Raw genomic sequence first — 20277 nt, forward strand, 5'->3', positions numbered from 1 at the left:
TATCTAGGGGTCTTGTTCACGAGTGAGGGAAGGATGGAACGGGAGATTGACAGACGGAGCGGTGCAGCTTCTGCACTAATGCGGTCGATGTATCTGTCTGTCGCGGTGAAGAAAGAGCTGAGCCTCAAGGCGAAGCTCTCGATTTACCGGTCAATCTACGTTCCTACTCTCACCTATGGTCATGAGCTTTGGGTCATGACCGAAAGGACAAGATCCTGGATACAGGCGGCCGAAATGAACTTTCTCCGCAGGGTGGCTGGGCGATCCCTTAGAGATAGGGTGAGAAGCTCGGTCACCCGGGAGGAGCTCAGAGTTGAGCCGCTGCTCCTCCACATCGAGAGGGGTCAGCGGAGGTGGCTTGGGCATCTGTTTCAGATGCCTCCTGAACGCCTTCCCGGGAAGGTGTTCCGGTCCCGTCCCACCGGGAGGAGACCCCGGGGAAGACCTAGGACACACTGGAGGGACTATGTCTCCCGGCTGGCCTGGGAACGCCTCGGTGTCCCCCCGGAAGAGCTAGAGGAAGTGTCTAGGGAGAGGGATGTCTGGGCATCTCTGCTTAGACTGCTGCCCACACGACCCGGCCCTGGATAAGCGGAAGATGATGATGATGATGATGACTAAAGTTTTGTGTTCCCCTTGGAGTAACTCCATTAACATGCATCTGAATGCCTCTTCCTTTACTCCGGAAATGTATCCTTGAAATTTGCAGTGATTTGTTAGCTTGGTGTATTTTATTCTCTATATACCACATTTATTCATGACAACATTTTTTAAAGCCTATAATTTAAGGATAATCATGCCCTTTAGAAATATTCGGCTCGGGTCAACTTAGGTACAATTATTTTAGAGGAGAAGAAAATGTTTACTGGCCTTCTTTGGTACAAACTATAAATACAGTCAACAAATGGTGCATACTTATACAGTCTATGGTATGTAGATAGTTGTATTTAGTATTTATTGGGCCATTGTGTATTGTATAATAAAAAAGAAAAGCCTGCCCAAAAATGTAGGTGTCAGGTAGGTTTTTGTTAAATTTTATTTAGCTGCAACAATGAGTGGTAGACCAAAAGATTAGTTTGACGAGAACACACACACAAAATAAGGTAGGGCAACAGAGGTGGTAGATCATTTCTCAGTCACTAAAGTTTTTCCAAAGTCATTGCTTCACCTAACAAACATGTGTTTTTTTCATTTAGGAGCAATGTAATTAGATTTTTTTTCTTGATTGGCCTTATTGTCCTGGCTGACGGCCTTGGTCTTCAGGTAAATTAGGCCCTTTGTTAAGGCCAACTGGTCTTGCACCTAAAATCACGAAATTTCAGTCCTGCCCAACAGCCCATCCGTCCCAACACAAGATCAGCAGGCTGTTCTCTCAGGGCAGCTCATCCTCTTGCCTCTCACAGGCATATAATACCTCAGTTCCTTCCAGAAGCGTGAGGATGAAGAGAGAGAGGGTGAGAAGACAGAGGCCGATGCCAGTTCCCCTCTCCTGTCCTCCCCCTCATTCATTTCTCTACATCCCCCACATTTTAACCCTCTGTTCCGCCTCACCCTGCTGCTCTTCCACCAGCAGATAGCGCCCTGGCGCCTCCGGAGGTGGAGCACCGACTCAGGGAAAAAGGCCAGCTGTGTGGGAGTAATCTCTTCCAACTCCACCAGGATCACTTGCAGGGAGCCCTCTAGAAGAGTACGGTGCATGGCCGTTTGCCTCTCGAAGCTCTGCCACGCTTCCACGGGACTGTCTTTGTCACTGTGGCCTCTACTACAGAATGTAGTACCAGAGTAGACCAGGATGAGGCGCCGACTTGCCTGAATGCTCTCCTCTACAGCATCGACTATGGCTGAAGGGAGAGCGAGTTAGAGAGAAGAAGGACAAGGTGGATAGAGAAGGGAAAATAGCTATTGAAAGATTCATGATGTCTTGTGCATTAATGTCAAGGTTTTACCACTGAAGGCTAATGCAGTATTATGATACTTTCCCTCAGTCAGCCACATGCAGATGTCTTACCTTGCCCTGGTAGGCTGTCCCGGCCCAGGATGAAAAGCTTGTAGCCACACTTTCCCTCCAGGAACTGGGGCAACATATGGAGGGCAAACATTTCTGCCTCACCACTGACCTCACCCCCAAACAGGCTTGGGTATGTGACGTACGCGTCATATACCTTCCCATCAGAGTCTGCCATATGGAGGAGTTTTGATCAGGTTTGACAATACAGTACATTAGCTGTGTTTAAGAAATAAAGCCATTCAGTTCCTTTAAAATCCTTATTTGAGGCCTCAAATATCAATGTACTTCCCTGTAAATATATTTTGAGGCCTCAAATATGGATTTTAAGGGAATTTCTTTCACGTCACCTTTTTAATTTAACCATTTTACATTAAGAGTTGTAACAATGTCTTTACACAGACACCCAACTTGAAACCACCAAATGCAAGCAACAGGACATTGAAGAATATGGTAAACTACATAAAAAATTTTCTAGGTCATGGAAAATGCTGTGCTTGCAAATCTGTAGGATGTGCTACGGTAATCCCTGACAATGCATGCTGCTGATTTGAATTGTGGTCAAGTAGAGTGTGAAAGCAGCAGTAAATGTGTTTGTGGGTTAGTATTGGCTCATGCGTTCATAGGGGACGTACAGTCTGTGTATTTTTGTCTGTAATGTGGCGTGTTTAAATATATGTTTAACAGTGCAAGTTGTGCCATATTGTGTGAATGTACCAACAGAAAGTCTGTAAAAATACAGTGTGTGTGGTGAAGTATTTCTTGTTGCGTACCTGTGTTTGTGTAGAGAAACGGGAACATCCTCCTAAACATCAGCACAATGTCAATTTTGAAGGGACGATATATAAAAGCACTACCAGTTAACATCAACAGACCGGTTAGTAGAATCCAAAGAGGGAGCAGGTGGTTTGCATCTGTGCAGAAAGAAATAAAGTGTATATTGTCAAACTCACTGATTTTGATTTCTTTAAACTGTTTTCATGATGAGGTTACAAAGTTATGTTGAACAACACTATCGTCTAACCTGTAGGCAGTAGTGTGAAGAATGCTGAAACGAAGGCTCTGTCGCTCGACACCTGACACGTGTAGTTGAGGTAAAAATGTTCCTCTTTCACCACTGGGAAATTCAATACACGTTCCAACCAAACACCATTCTCAGCTTTCCTCTCACTGGTTTGGGGAAGATGTAAAATATTTTACCACTCCATGAACAAAGAATCAAACCATCGGGTCCACAATTAAAATGGAAGACTTTTTTGGAAGGATATTTACAGGATATGAATACTTTTAATGGTATACAGTACATGATATGATACCAATAGTATATATTGTAGTGACCATGGTATGTGCCCTCCCCATTTGGAGGAGTGTCTTGAACACCCTGCTGGTAAGACGAAGGTCATGGGTTTCAAACACAGCCCACAGAACGCTACATTTGTGTCAGAATCTTCATTCAGTGTCAGAATGTTTATTCAATATCATCCCCAAATTTAAGCCAAAGTGCTGGCGCTAAACATATGGAAGTGTACAGTTAACTTAATTCAAATGTTAATGCAATCCCACATTGCATTTCCATTTTCCACTTTTCAACTGCAGGGCTAGTGCAAGTAATTTTGTATTTTGTAGATCATGTTGAAAGCAATTTGGTCATGTTATCTCAACCTTTATATTCTGAGGTTGGGGAGGGTTTGACGACAATGTTTTTTGTACTCAAAACAAAATGTTTTTTGTACTCAAAACCAAATGTTTTTTGTACTCAGTCAATGTCAGATGTACTAGAGCTGTGAAAAAGTGGCTTCTTTGATGATCTGTTGTGTTTTTTGTGCTAAGAGTGGTGAAATATTACCACATACTTTTGTGAATACCACGAAAGCGTCTGAAAAAAAACTACAAATAAATGGTATGCACCAATTTCGTTAATAAACCATTTGTGCTGGGCTGTCACAAATCTCTTGAACTACCTATAGGCAATAGCAGAGAAATCCGTGGAAATCTCCTGCATTCTCTTTTATTGAGTTTCATGTTTGTAATGAACAGAGATGACCTAAGTACTCAGATTTTTTATGTTGGACCCACTTCATTTCCCAGCTGTGGGTTGTGGTATAAATGGTAGTAGTGGCTGAGTCGCTAGTTTCACTCATTGTGAAATCACTGGTTTCATTCAGTGTGAAATCACTGGTTTCATTATTTGTGATGTCACTGGTTTAATTAATTGTGATGTCACTGGTTTCATTCAGTGTGAAGTAACAGGTGGCCCCAGACTTTGCAGAGGCCTCCCCGCAAGGAACTCGTGGCCCCTCGCCAAAACCCCCCCCAAAAGTATCTCCATCTCTTATACCACTGCCTCCTACATAAATAGCCTGATGGCTGTCTACCTTTAACCATACATATTCAGTAAGTGAAAAAAGAGAATAAAAAAAATAATGTTTAACTACAAAAGCACAATCACATCAGCACAATTAACGTTTAGAGCTACATAGCCTGTTGATCCTTGCCCACCACTAAGGACAGTGCTACATAGCTCTGTGCTGGGAGCAGGAGATTTGAAGAAAGGCTATGATTACTGCTGGACCCAGGCAGTGATGTCGCGCAGTGTTAATTTTGGCATCTTTTTATTGATTTAATCTAGATGTATTAATTTTGACTAAAATATATTTCGGATTTAGTCTAGTTATTGTCAAAATTTCAAAAACGAGGAGCCATTTTAGTCAACAAAAGGCCCTAATGTTTTAGTCACATTTTAGTCCAATCACAGGTATTGCCTCTAACCTATAGTAGCCTAAACATATCACCATATCAAACAAGCCCAACGGAACAGATCATAATGTTTTGCTTATAGTGTTGGTATTACCTACAATTAGGACTATTTATAAAAAACACTTTGCACAGTGTGGAAGCAAGACATTTCCTAAATGTATCCTAATTAGACTGTGGAAAATGTGTGTTGCACAACCGTTATTGTTTGAGCAGCTTAATTGTCATAGATGGAAATATCAGTTTGAAATGTATGAACGAGGGGTGAAGAGAAGATTCATAAACCTTTTGATAGTAAACAAATCCCACGTCTCCAGGCACCACACCACAGTCTTTGCCTGTGCGTATATATATTGGGATGATGTGCTTTCAGATAACTTTTGATGACATCTGAATGTGCATCATGAAAAAAAAAATACATATGTATATGTATGACATGTGACCTTTTGCAGACCTATGTAGGAGAAGAAATTCTTTGATGAGAGAGTCAAACGGTCCTAAACCACAACGCAGCTGTGGCTCACTGAAGCAGGAAACACTACACAACGGTTGCAAGTATTGATAGCAGTATCAATAGCAGGAACCACATTAGACAAAAATACAGTGTTGTTTCAAAGAAACATTTACAAAACAGTCATTCAAAAAGGTGGAATAAATTCAACCAAACAACTACTCACAGTGTTTCTAGACCAGGGACAGTATATACGTTGCTCTGTATTCAATGTCCAGCATGCAACAATAACAAAATGCACCATAACAAGAAATGTCATGTACAGAGTACTTCCAATTGCAATGTCATTACCTTTGTTTTTACCACACAACCAGTGATCTAAAGTTGAAGTAATATTTTACACAATGTGCTAGGCTCAAGTGTGAGAAAACAAGATAAGGCTCGCTATTGGCTCTGAATAAGTGACATATACTTAGGCCTTCTAGGGGTCTTTGAGGCATCATACAATTGTCCCACCAATTACAAGACAGTTTGTGATTGGTTGATTCTACTGTCATTCCAAAATGCTGCTCTAATTGAAGTCAATGTCACTGACGTTGGCTGATGCCTTCTTTTCAAAGCCTGAGAGCCAATGAGCATTGAGCACAGTTATATCATTTCTACCAAGACACTATCAAAGAAAAAATCTGATTGGATATTTTTTTCTCTCCGATATAAACCCTTCCAACACAAACGGAAGAAATTCAGTAGGAAGACCATTACAATCCAGACAATTTGGTTTTTATAAATGAAAACAAATTTGCAATTTATAATATGTAAACATATATACAGATGTGCATCTGTCCTTAGTCCCTCTCCGAGGGCGTAGAGGGTCCCACTGAATTATTCACAGTCATCCACCATCCATACTTCAGATTTTCGGACTGTCTTCAATTCTTCGTGGACAACTCCTTAAAAGCTATAAGGAATTTCCCTTGCACACATCAATCTCCCACTAGTAAGAAAGTAAAAAACACAATAAATGTATCCTACGCCTCTTTTCCTTGTGACGCGTTTCATGCTTAAATATGGGTTTCCCCTTGTGTCTTGAAGGTCTTTTTCCTTATCAGTCTCTCGTGACACCATACTCCACACACTATGTTTTTTTCAATTCCCACCACTTACTTAACCACCCCTTTTCCATTAGCCACTTCCCATGCAAATTACGCTTTTTTTAGCTTCATATTGCGGGAGCGATTGTGCTGCACCTCATATACGCTACTTGCGTAGGCTGTCACAATGCATACGTACGTAGCCTAATGATTAGCAATTTTTTTAAGCGGCGTAATGCACGTAAGACACGTCAAGGCCATTTTTGCCAGATTCTGGGATTTTGAGACAGTTCAGCCATATTTTTGACTGGAAGCAATATGGTAAAACTTCTGTTATGTAGCCGACTTCGCGAGCTCCTTTGCCTGGCTATCGAAACTCAGGGGCTCTCAATGAGCAGAGTTTTCTCGCCCTCAAAGTTTTGTTCTTTTTTCTTTTTTTTATATAGACCTAGCTTGTTTTTTCCTATGCAGGGTGGGGCTGCAGGGGTTTCCCAGCCTCCAGGGTGTGAAGTTGAATGAACCCGATGAGTATTTCACACACTGAACGAAACAAGTGACATAAAAAGGGAATAAAATCAAACAATTCACACAATAAAATGTGTCACACCATTAGTTTGCATCTCATTACTTTTAGCTGTCCTGCTTTTTATTGTTTTATTAGTGATGTTTATTAGTGACAGAATTATTCTGTATCACCAGATGGATTTCCAATAATATCAGTGTTTCCCACTTGTTGTAATCAAAGTGGCGTCCCGCAGCTGCTAATTGTGCCGCCAAATCACAAAAAAACACTAAACCAAGTTTACACAGTTTACCATTGCACAAACATCAGAGCCAAGCAACAACATTCTGCACCCAATATTCGTAGTCTCAAGCTTGCGAGTGAAGTCGGAGAAACATAACAAGATATGTCTGTGGACGCACACGTACCCTATGTGTGGAACTGTCAGTAAGTGGATGTTACAGAAATAATATACTTTTGGTAGGTAGTCTTAGAGACAACCAAAGGTAAGAAGCTAGCTAATTGTCACAACTCGGTAGTTACAATCAGCAGCCAACATGATGATGTCTAAACCTACCTTTTTGGTTCCTGAAAGTTGTCCTCTGAGATCTTTTCAGAAATAAATTTATCTTCAGCCGCCCAAAAAACAGACACCCTATGTTTCCCCACACCCGGGACAAACACCCGACACCTCTTCCTGAGAGGAGAACCTATGCGCAAACATTATTTATTTGGTTTAATTATTACATTTATAAATGCCAACAATACACTCCAAATGAAGAATTAAACGACTTATTTTTCAAATATAGGTTACCTGGGTATATGTTTAGAACTGTAGTGAAAAGTAATGAATGTGTCAGTATGTTTTATTATGGCTTACTCACCCAAATCGGCTTTGATGATATTATTGAGAGGTTCAACTACTGAGGGCACCAGGCTGAACGACACTGAAACCATGACATGTAATGTAATGGCAGAGGTAAAGATTTTACTACATTTTCATAAACTGATCCTAGATCTGTCGTTATGAAAGATTTATTTTTACATTGCCAACAATACTCACTTTTCACAGTACCCTCTATAGTGTCTGAAATCCTGCCTCTATGTCCTTCCAGGTTAAAGGTCATGATGCAGGTGTAGAACCCACTGTCCTCAGGGCGGACATCATCCACTAAAAGTTTCTCATTATAAGTCTTAAACCTGCCCCACAGTGGGTTGCCGGCGTTTGTAATGAGTTCGCATTCCTGAACAAGTAAAAGTACAATGCCCCTTAAAAGGTAGTGATAGTGGAATATCGCTACTGAAACTTAATGTGTACAAAATATTCTCCAACAGATAAGTTAATGTTCAGCCCATGAAGACTTATGGTTAAGGTTTACTCAGAAAAATTTAATGGAAATGTCTGAGAAACAATGATAAGACTATGTGATCTAAAATTCTTATAGTATTAAACCCAAATCAAGAATACGGAGACAGACTGAATGATTGAAAAGTTTCCCCCTCTCAACACACACTGCACTGTTCTTGACATTTAACTGCATAGGACTTACCTTGTACCACTGGATGGTGTAGTTGTCCACTATCCTGATGTGCTGAGTCAATGGGCAGGACAGTTTATCATTGGCCTTGTTTGTCAGTACCTGTTCTGTGGTATAAGGACGACCACATTTGTCTGGGATGGTCTGGTTCACAATCAGTAGATTTGACTGCTTGAAGCAACCATAAGGTGTTCTGTTCATCAAAGGAAACATATCAAATAAATACAAACACATTTACCACCCCCACTTAGTGCCAGGGCCTGGAGGGCATTTATTAACAAAAAGGAAATTTAATCAAAAACAGAAATGACCAAAAAACCCAGGTGCCAGGACCAGCTTCTCTTCACTACCACTTTCTGTTGCCCGGAGCTGATTTCTTGGGGCCCTTTTAGGTCCCACTAAAAAGGCCTGATTTGGGGCACGTGTGCCTCATCAAGGGGTGGCAGCCAGGCAGCGTTTACTTACATTCAAGGGCCCCTTTTTCGCAGCCTCGGGCCAGGTGGTTCCCCCTGGGTCGTTTGCCCGACGCTGGTAAGGGAGAGGGTGCATTCACCCCACAATATATACATACATACGTACACACATCAGACTAAGGTACAGTATATACCCTACCTTATAATACACACGTAGTACCCAGCGTCTTCCATCTCAATGTTAAAAATCCACAATGTTGTCCCCCGCACAACAATCTTTCCCTTCTCCCTTGTCAGCTCTCTCCATGTTTTTGAGTTGTACCATGAGATGTTATGGGGGACGATGGTGTAGTTGAAGACATTTGGTGCCCGCAGGGTGGAATTTAACATGGCAGATTCACCAGGTACTGAAAAGACCCGCTCAAACTCTTCTCCGTAGTCCTTACAGAATTCTGAACACAAAGAGTACATACAGTGACGACGGCACACAGACTGTTGATGCAACACCAACCATTAAGGTGCACTACAATAAAACCATGGGATAATGATGATGATTCCGGTATCTCTTGCAGTAGCTCCATAGACAGAGTTGTTAGAGAAATGATCAACCTTTCAGAACTTCAAGATGCATGCCCATAAACGTTTCCCGTTTACATCACACCGATGTCAGACAGGGATGAGCATGCACCTTGGATGCAAAAGATTGAAGCAACCATTACAACCAGCCAGAATATGATGACCAGAAATGTAAGTAATCCATGTGACTAGTAGGGACGAATTGTACTCATACACAGAGCTCCATTCCCCCAAAGCCAAACAGAACATATGAATAATCATGAATGGACATGCCAAACACTGGCCATCATCAACAAAACCAGTCTTATAAATAATAATTATTGGGATGAGATGACATGGCTAGTAATCTAACTGAAACAGGTCCCGGCACCTGAGAAAGTGGGTTAGCTGCATAACAAATGTTGAAACACGTTAATTGATAATGTAATTGTAACCACTATGTAAAATAACAAATTACATCTTAAAATAATTCAATCACATTCGAGTGATGAGTCACCAGTGCATATGGGTCTGTCTAACTGATCCCATTATTTAATGTGTGTTGGTTATATTCCTGAAAACATAGGGAAGAATTTGAACTTGCTCTCACTGACTCATTCACTTATTAGCTGCAATCTGATTAAATGTTACTAGTTATATGTGTTGTATATTGTGTTGCTTATTTTGTGCACGGTTTTGGCATTTACATTTGCTCACTTTCATGAAGGGTACTAATACCTCAAGATGATTGTATTTGACTTCAAAACCCCACCAGAGGGCAGAGTCAAGTCATGAAAAAGCAAAGGGCCATTTCTGGTTATAGCAGAGCTATTAATGGCCCAGATAAAATGTAATGAGTACTTCTAGCTGTTCTCAGAACATTATTTATTGATTTTTTAATCAAAAACTGATGGTTGACTGAAAGTCCATACTCACCTCCTACTGCCCTGGAGCTGCCAGTGAGACAGAAGATGGAGAAGAAGTTGAACCACATGTGACTTAAATCCATAGCTGCAACAGAGAGACAGAGGGTACATGTCAGTACAAGTCCACTTTCCATTTTCAAAGGAACATTCCATAATAAGCTTAAACAATCCAACAAAGGATTATTGGCAAGATTAGAATTTGCTAAAAAAGTACAGAGATCAATTGAACAGATAGATGAGACCAAAATGAACCATTATCAAAGTGATAGAAACTGCAGATGATCCAAAGGATACCACTTCATCTGTGAAGCATTCTGGAATGCAGGTTTGAGGTAGTTTCATGGCATGGGCATGCATGGCGGAGGCAGTGTCATGGCATGGGAATGCATGGCGGAGGCAGTGTCATGGTATGGGCTTGCATGGCTGCTTCTCGAACAGGCTCATTCATCATTATTGATGATGTAACAAATAACTACAGAAGCAGAATTAATTCAGATGTGTAGAGAAGCTTTTTGGCTACCAATTTACCAGACTCATTGGGCAGCACTGAGCAATGACCCAAATCACACTGAGAATGCATCCAAGGAGTTTATCTGAGAAGAAAATGCAAAGTTTTAGACTGGCCAAGTCAATCTCTATTTCATCTAATTTCAATCCAATTGAACATGCATTGGAGGGCACTGTACATATTGATTGACTGTAAAGTAAAACAGGGAATTAACTTCCATCCCTATTTCCAACCCCCCTAGGTGAAAAAAGAACAATCAATAATGTCTTGTTCATTAGTGCAAATGTTGTTGTTTTTTTTAAGAGAAATTACATATTAATTAGTTAAGACCAGTGAAGAACTGTCCATTCAAAAAATATATAAATCTCTGCAAATAAAGAACTCCTAGGTGTTGAACTGAATTTACATGCTAGAAAGCATTGACTGTCATACAAATCAAATTTAAGTTAAGTTTCTGCACTGCAGGATTTTAGTCAGATGAGGTTTGATTTTTTGATTGATTTGTTTGAGGTTGATTGATGCAGGTTTGATTGATTTGTTTGAGTACACAGAGGGTGTTGCTGTCCAAAAAGACACAACATAGTTAAACTTTCACTATCAGTTTAAAGTCCAAATTAAGGAGAAATAACGAAGGAAAAAGCAAGCATTAACTCTAAGGCCATGGACTCTTTTGTGGCTAGCACACAACATGAGAAACACTTTATAAATACTTCAATTTATGTCAGACTTAGAAACGTTCCTGAAGCTGATCAATTCTACTTGCTTTTCCTTACTTGATTTTCCCTACTGGAAAATGCCTACTAACATGTTCAATAATTTTTTTTATGTAGCTGCAGGATTATAATCTATAGTGAGAAACATATCCAAGTTTACAGACTAAAGAGCCATGACTTAAGGTCTGGTACACCTGACTGCCAGTTGAATCTGCATGATGATACACAGGATAATTTGCATTGGGTGGAGAATTTAATTAGCAAAATCTAGTCATTGGTGAGCAACACCCCTCCACGTACACAGGTACATGTTTCAATCCTGCCTAGACAACACACAGAAATTGATTCTCTGCATTGGTTAGAGCAGAAAGTAGACCAGACCTTTAAAGAAACCATAGCTGCAACATAATCATTGGCTCATTGGCAGCTGAACCCACATTGCCTCTATTTGGGGACCCTATTTACATTGCCCTTGAAGTCATTTAGTTTGTGGATCATTGTTTATACCAAGTTTGTGGTCTGCTGCTCCTTTTGTTGTTTTCTGTTCAGTTTTGCAAAGAAGAATATTTAAAGGATGTTCCTGTTCATCTCTGCACCTGTGTCCTGCCTCCTTGACCATGACTATTGGTAACAGGTCAGTAACATTATTGGGTGTAAATAGAGTCTTCCAGAAGTAAAGATGGGGAGGGGTTCACCAGTCTGTGAAAGACTGTGCAGGCAAATAATGCAACAATTTAAGAATAACATTTCTTAACGTAAAATTCTAAAAAGAGTTTTGGGATCTCATCATCTACAGTACATAAAATAATTAAAAGATTCAGAGAGTCCGGAGAAATCTCTGTGTGCGAGGGACAAGGCTGAAAACCAATATTGGATGGCCGTGATCTTCAGGCCCTCTGGCGGCACTTCATTAAAAACAGACACGATTCTGTAGTGGAAATCACTGCATGGGCCCAGGAACACTTCCGAAACCATTGTCTGTGAACACAGTATGTTGCTGCATCCACAAATGCAAGTTGAAACTCCCCCATGCAAAGAAGAAACAGGTTATAAACAAGATTTATTTGGGCCCGAGCTCATTTAAGATAGAAAACTGCACTGTGGTCGGACAAATAAAAATGTGAAAAATATTTTGGGAATCATGGACTAAGAGAAGAAGGACCATCCAGCTTTATAACCGTGCACAGTTCAAAACCCAGCATGCACGATGTTATGGGGGTACGTTAGTGCACATTGCATCAGTGACTTGCACATCTGTAAAGGCACCATTAATGCTGAACAATATATTGATACGTTGTCTTTGTACTATTTTCAATTAAATACCGGGATAAATGATTTGCACATCAACTTGTTCAGTATCTTCAGCATCAACGTTTGTTGGTTCGATTACTGGCTCAAAATGGCCAGAAACAAATAACTTTCTACTGAAACTTAGCAGTCTTTTCTTTTTCTGAAAAATGAATACTATTCCATGCGAGAAATTGCCAAGAAGCTGAAAATCTCGTACAACGTTGTGTACTACTAGCTTCTCAGAGCACTTCTCACAACTGTGAAGAGGCGACTCCGGGATGCTGGCTTTCTAGGCAGGGTTCGTCCTCTATCCAGTGTCTGTGTTCTTTTTGACTATCATAATCCTTTCTTTTTATTGGCATGTCTGAGATATGGCATTTTCTTTGCAACTCTACCTATAAGGCCAGCATGCGGAGCTGGGATGCTGGCATCACTTTTTAACAGTAGTGTACTTAGAAGAACATATAAACATATACAGTATGTAAATAGCAGCTCTGCAAAATAAAAGCAATCCATCAGCAGTATGTCAGAGGTTGGGCATAGCTAGCAATAGCACAGCTCTCCTCAGTAACCATTGTTGTCATTGTAATCATCGTTGTGAATTAACCATTATCATGATTAGTTCAAAGAGACAGATTCGTCCCATGGGAATGTCTCAGAGGAAGTCACCCCACTGTCTGGAACTTGGTGATCCATCCCTGTGACCTTTCCCTGATAAAAGTAATTTTACTCCAGTAATGATCTTAAACCACAGGTGATGAAGAGGCTCTCTGGTGACTTTTTCTTCTAAACCTCACCACATCCGGCAGAGGGGAAAAATGAAGTATGGTTTCTCTCCCACACTCTGTCAACGTATTTACTCATAACTGACATCTCAGGTTGAATCTCACGTCAGAGATATTATTTAGTTGAGCCAAAACAAGAAGAAAATCTGGTCTGGAAAAAACACGGCAGGCTGCTACAAAAGAAAATGTAACAAAAACATTTATGGACATGAACATCAAGAAAAAACATCACTTGATTTAACCCTAAACGAAACCCAAACTCTATGCCCAACTGTCAACCACCTGCTAAACCAGAGTGTAACTTCCAGTCTTGGTTGTCTGTCACAAAAGGCCACAACTGGACACACAGTCTTAGGCCAAATGTATAGATGAGGTCCCTCTTTCTATAAATGCACACGTTTCTGCTGGAGGAATTAATTAATTAATTTGTGGAAGTTGTACAAGCTTTTAAGACAATGCTCTCTAATCAAATTGGCATAGCCAATTCAGACAGAAAATCAGACTGGTCTCTGGAAGGAAGTAACGCCAAAATCTGTAAGGGTATTGTCGTGCATGTCTCCCATAAATGGTTAAATTAATGTGTTTTTTCTGCCTGAACTAAATAAAACAGGAAGTATCCCTTTTGTGGTGAAAATTACAACACCAAGAGAGGAAGGTCTTCATTCTGACTCAAAGAACATGAATCTTACAAAACATTGTATTAAGTTACATGTGAATTTATCCCTAGCTAAGCTGTTCAAGTGAAAAGATAATAAACAAGAACAATGAAATGTCCAAAGAATGTCCTCACCAATTGGGATCTACTGACGCCGCTGGAATTTGAACAGCAGCAGACGCAAAAGTGAGAAAGGTGGTGTGTTTTCTGTTTAAGAATACAACCTCCAGCAGTGTGGAAACTTGAATTGACATCAGCAGGCGGTTCTTGGATGCAGCTCGACCAATGATACAGAAGCTACATGACAGGAACTATGAGCATTATTTAGAGCAATCCCTGGTGCAAAACTACCTAATATAGAGGGTAGGCTACTGTACTCTTAGAAGACATTATGCTTACTGGTAAATTCACATGAGGGGGTACTTCAGAGGACTCAGTGCAGGGCAAACTTAAATGTTTGGTTTGCTTGTGTGTTGTGGAAGTAAAGTGGGAATCATGACAAAGTTGGTGAAACATGCTAAGCAATTTACTCTCACAGTAAACTCCAAAATAATTTAACGTCTTTACTTTAATGTATTCCAAAATTTTTATTATTTTCAATTATACCATAAATTAACCATTTTTGAAATATGCAATATACACATATTTTCCCATATTTCAGGAACCAAAAGTGTTTGAACAATTGGCTACACAGCTGTTTCTGATAAGGCAGGTGTGTTTGATTTTTGTTGCATGCACTATATTGTTGTCAATGTTAGTTTTTGATTCTATGATTTTTAAGTTGGTTATTGGTGTCTTACCTACGACAAACAATGTGTCAGTCAAACCAAAATCAACTGTTTGGTACATTAAAGATTAAGCACTGCTGAGCTCACCAATGGCAAATGACCTGGTAGATAAACTAAGACGTTAGTGGATGACTGAAGAAGACTTTTAATGGTTAAAAACAGCCCCAACCTATTAGTAACTCTATTCAGGAAGTATGCATACATATTTCAAATACTTCCATACAAAGAAGAGTATACCAGCAGACGTTCTGATGGGACACCACAACATGGAAACCTCAAGAACAGAACAGACAGTTTTCTAAAAAGCATCTGAAAGGGAAGGGTTTTGGAAATCTTTGTAACAAATGAGACAAAGATGAACCTGTGCCAGTGTGATGGAAAAAGAAATTGTGGATAAAAGATTTAACTGCAAATGAAGTATACCTCTTCATCTGTCAAATGACCTGGGCATGTATGGCTGCTACTGGAACTGGCAATTTGTCTTCACTGTTGATGTCACTGCTGATGGCAAGCAACTTGTGTATTTTGAAAAGTACAGAAACACTAGCTTCAAAACCCATTAGACAGGTTTTTATCATGAAACAATGGTCTCAACTTCACTGCCATCGCTACCAAAGAATTTGAGGGAGTGTGCTGACTGCAGGAATGCCCACAATTGCCTGAGAAGTTAATGTTAATTTCTCAACCATAAGATGCTTCAAATGTTTTACTGTAACTACATATGGCGTCTTCACCAGTGGGACTGTCTGAGACCAGCCACCCAGAAAGTAGATGAGAATTTGAATTTTAATCTTTACAAACTGTAAAACAAAAAAGCCTTAGGGAAATTCATACGTGTGCTGTTTGTACTCACTAGAGTCTAGATCTGCCTGCAGTTAGCTACAGTAACCTCAGTGGGCAAATGTTCACTCTCAATGGCAACTGACATGCTGGAGTTGACAGTTGGCACTTGGACAGTCCGCATATTGACCCCATAATCAGTGTATGATTCCTATCCACAAATGAATTCCTGTTTCAGCTGTACCAGGAAGTAACTTAGCAAAATGTTTGAAATGTGTATGTTGTGTTTATCTTTTGTTCAGTAATGTTGAGAGTTCTTGACTAGCCAAACTAATTATCCAATCTGAAGACCATTTTGAATACTAAAAGGAGACAAGCAGGAAATGAAGATGGCTGCAATTCACACCTGGCAGAACAGGAAGATAAAGTGTCTGATGTCTATGGGTTGCAGAATTCAGGCAATGATTGCATGCAAAATCGGTGTAGATATTTTCTGGGATCCTAAATAAGGGGTTCTATGTACAAAAATGTAGAGTAATTTTCTTATGGTTTATCCAAAATGAATAAAATAAATATTCAGATTAATCCTGACAGTCGGCAATTTGACTTTCTCAAATAACTTAGTATTACTTATTAGCTATCTCATAATAACTAACACTGTACCAACAGTTTGGAGTACAAATTCCAACATACATTTGTTACCACCTTGGTAAAGTTGTTTCACAAGCTGAGTGTGCTTTTATGCTCTGCTTCAGGTTCACAAGCTGCAGACTAAATATGTATTCTCTGCATGAAACACCCTTTGCTGTATTTTTACCTGTTGGTTTTGAGAATAACCAGCCCCAGTTATACAGAGGTACAGCTGTGACTCAAAATATGTAATGTACCTCCATCCGGACTACCAGGAATTGTCCTCAACCACAGCAACATAGATGTGCATCTTGTGAACGCTGTACAAACCCACAGGTTCACACAGACTGTTGCTCAACTATTTATACAAAGGTGAACACTGACACATGCACACATGGGGCAAGTTAGTATGGACTCTGGTCCCATGCTTTGTACATATCAAATTCATGATTGTTAAAAGAGGCTTCTCAGTCTACTAGACATATGCATACATACATACATACACACCTACATACGCACCTACATACCTACATCCATAAAATAATTTGTGAAAATCCACCAAAGACAAGATTACATTGCGCTCAAATTCAGTGATATGGTGGTATTCACTGATGGTGGTTTGGAAACTTGGGTTTGATTCTGATGTGCCAGGTTTGATTCTTGGTGTGGGAATCAACATTTTCTCTGTTTGCATTGACTTCTGTAACAGTACAATATTACTCACTGCCGACAGAAATGTTTTTATTTTCACTGTGTCAAGTATGTTACTTAAAATATAGGTTCATGTTTTGGATTTTATATTAAAAACAAGTGCTGCATTCTCTGATTTTAAAGTAAGAAGGGTGTAAAGCTTCAGGAAATGTCAAGGCCTGACTGTAGGGATGCCCTCCCTACAGTCAGGCTGTAGGCATCTCTAGGTTTTGTTGGTTCCCAATTAGAAGTAGCTGCGCTTGCATTGTCTCTAATTGGGGATCCTTTTTAAGTTGCCCATTTCTGACTTTAGCTGTGGATCATTGTTTGTGCCTTGTGTCCCTCAGTTTGCGATTGTGGCTTTTGTTGGTTTTTGGAAGTACACACAAAAACGTATGTTTCTACAATACTGCTCTGCATCTTAGGACCTGCCTTCCAGCCGTGACAGGAACTTTGAATTTCAAGAAAAACTACTGGGTATGTTGGTTGTTTAAAATGGTGTTTGAACTGGTGTTTTTTATATGAAACTAATAGTCAACAGTAAAAGCTGACTTGCTAATATTGTCGGATCACAGATAGACCAGCCAACAAATATATATTTTAAAGATATACAGGCAAGCTAGTTACTGGTGGGATAATTAGGTAAAGTTAGCTATCAGGAAAGAAATAAAGGCCTTTAATGTGCATATTGTTATACCTCTGATATAAATTGATGAGTTTGAAATGAATTTTGTTTCAAAGAGGGCGTATAGACTATCCTTAAGTGTTGAAATACACACACCTAAAGGATTATTAGGAATACCTGCTCAATTTCTCATTAATGCAATTATCTAATCTACCAATCACATGGCAGTTGCTTCAATGCATTTAGGGGTGTGGTCCTGGTCAAGACAATCTCCTGAACTCCGAACTGAATGTCAGAATGGGAAAGAAAGGTGATTTAAGCAATTTTGAGCGTGGCATGGTTGTTGGTGCCAGACGGGCCGCTCTGAGTATTTCACAATCTGCTCAGTTACTGGGATTTTCACGCACAACCATTTCTAGGGTTTACAAAGAATGGTGTGAAAAGGGAAAAACATCCAGTATGCGTCAGTCCTATGGGTGAAAATGCCTTGTTGATTCTAGAGGTCAGAGGAGAATGGGCCGACTGATTCAAGCTGATAGAAGAGCAACTTTGACTGAAATAACCACTTGTTACAACCAAGGTATGCAGCAAAGCATTTGTGAAGCCACAACGCGCACAACCTGCGGATGGCGGATGGGCTACAACAGCAGAAGACCCCACCGGGTTCCACTCATCTCCACTACAAATAGGAAAAAGAGGCTACAATTTGCACGAGATCACCAAAATTGGACAGTTGAAGACTGGAAGAATGTTGCCTGGTCTGATGAGTCTCGATTTCTGTTGAGACATTCAGATGGTAGAGTCAGAATTTGGTGTAAACAGAATGAGAACATGGATCCATCATGCCTTGTACCACTGTGCAGGCTGGTGATGGTGGTGTAATGGTGTGGGGGATGTTTTCTTGGCACACTTTAGGCCCCTTAGTGCCAATTGGGCATCGTTTAAATGCCACGGCCTACCTGAGCATTGTTTCTGACCATGTCCATCCCTTTATGACCACCATGTACCCATCCTCTGATGGCTACATCCAGCAGGATAATGCACCATGTCACAAAGCTCGAATCATTTCAAATTGGTTTCTTGAACATGACAATGAGTTCACTGTACTGAAATGGCCCCCACAGTCACCAGATCTCAACCCAATAGAGCATCTTTGGGATGTGGTGGAACGGGAGCTTCGTGCCCTGGATGTGCATCCCACAAATCTCCATCAACTGCAAGATGCTATCCTATCAATATGGGCCAACATTTCAGCACCTTGTTGAATCAATGCCACATAGAATTAAGGCAGTTCTGAAGGCGAAAGGGGGTCAAACACAGTATTAGTATGGTGTTCCTAATAATCCTTTAGGTGAGTGTATATACACACACACAGTGAGGGAAGAAATGATTTGATCCCTGCTGATTTTGTATGTTTGCCCACTGATAAAGAATTGATCAGTCTATAATTTTAATGGTAGGTTTATTTTAAGTCAGAGACAGAATAACAACAAAAAAAATCCAGAAAAATGCATGCCAACATTTGTTTTTACATTTATTAGCATTTTAATGAGTAAAATAAGTTTTCGAGCCCTCTTCAAAACATGACTTAGTACTTGGTGTCAAAACCCTTGTTGGCAATTACGGAGGTCAGACATTTCTTGTAGTTGGCCACCAGATTTGTATACATCTCAGGAGGGATTTTGTCCCACTCCTCTTTGCAGATCTTCTCCAAGTCATTAAGGTTTCGAGGCTAACTTTCAGCTCCCTCCACAGATTTTCTATGGGATTAAGGTCTGGAGACTGGCTATAGGCCTCTCCAGGACCTTAATGTGCTTCTTGAGCCCCTCCTTTGTTGCCTTGGCTATGTGTTTTGGGTCAATGTCATAAATACCCATCCACAACCCATTTTCAGTGCCCTGACTGAGGGAAGGTGGTTCTCACCCATCGTCCCTTTGAGGCAGTGAAGTTGTCAAATGCATAGATTTTTTCACATATGTATCAGAAAGCCTCATACACCCACTGTATCTGGGTTTGAAATTATTACAAATATTACAAGTGTGCTTTAATCACATCCATGCCATGTTTGGATGTAATTCAACCGGTAAACTCTTATTGTACTCAAAACGCTACAATATTGCACACATACCCTTTTTTACAGCACGGTCTGTTTCACACCTAGTTCAGGAGACATCCACTTCCCCCCTAAATACCAATGTCTTTGTGGTCTGCTTTTACATAAAATCTATGAAAACAATGACCCTTTAAAGCTGCACTAGGTAGGATTGTTTTCAGTAAAAAAAAAAAAAAAAGAATTTTGCACTGGTCAGAAAGCGGTTATCCACCAATGCCCCATAGAGGATTCATTCATCAAGCAGTTTAGCGAGAGCAAATACCACCTTGTGAACTGCACGGCTTAATAATAATAAGAAATAGAATTACCTATTCCAAGGGAGGAATTGGCAGTTTGTCGTTCTGGTCTGTAGCTGCCATTATAGTTTCTTAGAGTAAGCAAACGTTGCTCCCTTTGGCGTACTTATGAGAAAGAAGTAGTATACAGTTTATTGCACTTTTGTGTAAACATTGTCTGATTTATGGC

At 40.2% G+C, this 20277-nt stretch overlaps 1 protein-coding gene across 1 annotated transcript; it reads right to left on the minus strand.

Moving 5' to 3' along the window:
- Window positions 1-666: 666 nt before the first annotated feature.
- Window positions 667-14625, minus strand: LOC105016333 (interleukin-1 receptor type 1-like). Its single transcript, XM_010880081.5, has 11 exons — window positions 14322-14625; window positions 10246-10320; window positions 8954-9206; window positions 8354-8534; window positions 7867-8047; window positions 7688-7750; window positions 7381-7513; window positions 3030-3175; window positions 2779-2919; window positions 2009-2176; window positions 667-1841 (listed from the first exon to the last, which is right to left on the minus strand). The coding sequence occupies exons 2-11, from the start codon at window positions 10316-10318 to the stop codon at window positions 1357-1359; spliced, it is 1824 nt and encodes a 607-aa protein (XP_010878383.2). The 5' UTR covers window positions 10319-10320; window positions 14322-14625; the 3' UTR covers window positions 667-1356.
- Window positions 14626-20277: the final 5652 nt, after the last annotated feature.

The sequence above is a fragment of the Esox lucius genome, chromosome 16, assembly GCF_011004845.1.
Source record: "Esox lucius isolate fEsoLuc1 chromosome 16, fEsoLuc1.pri, whole genome shotgun sequence".
Classification (NCBI taxonomy): Eukaryota; Metazoa; Chordata; class Actinopteri; order Esociformes; family Esocidae; genus Esox; species Esox lucius.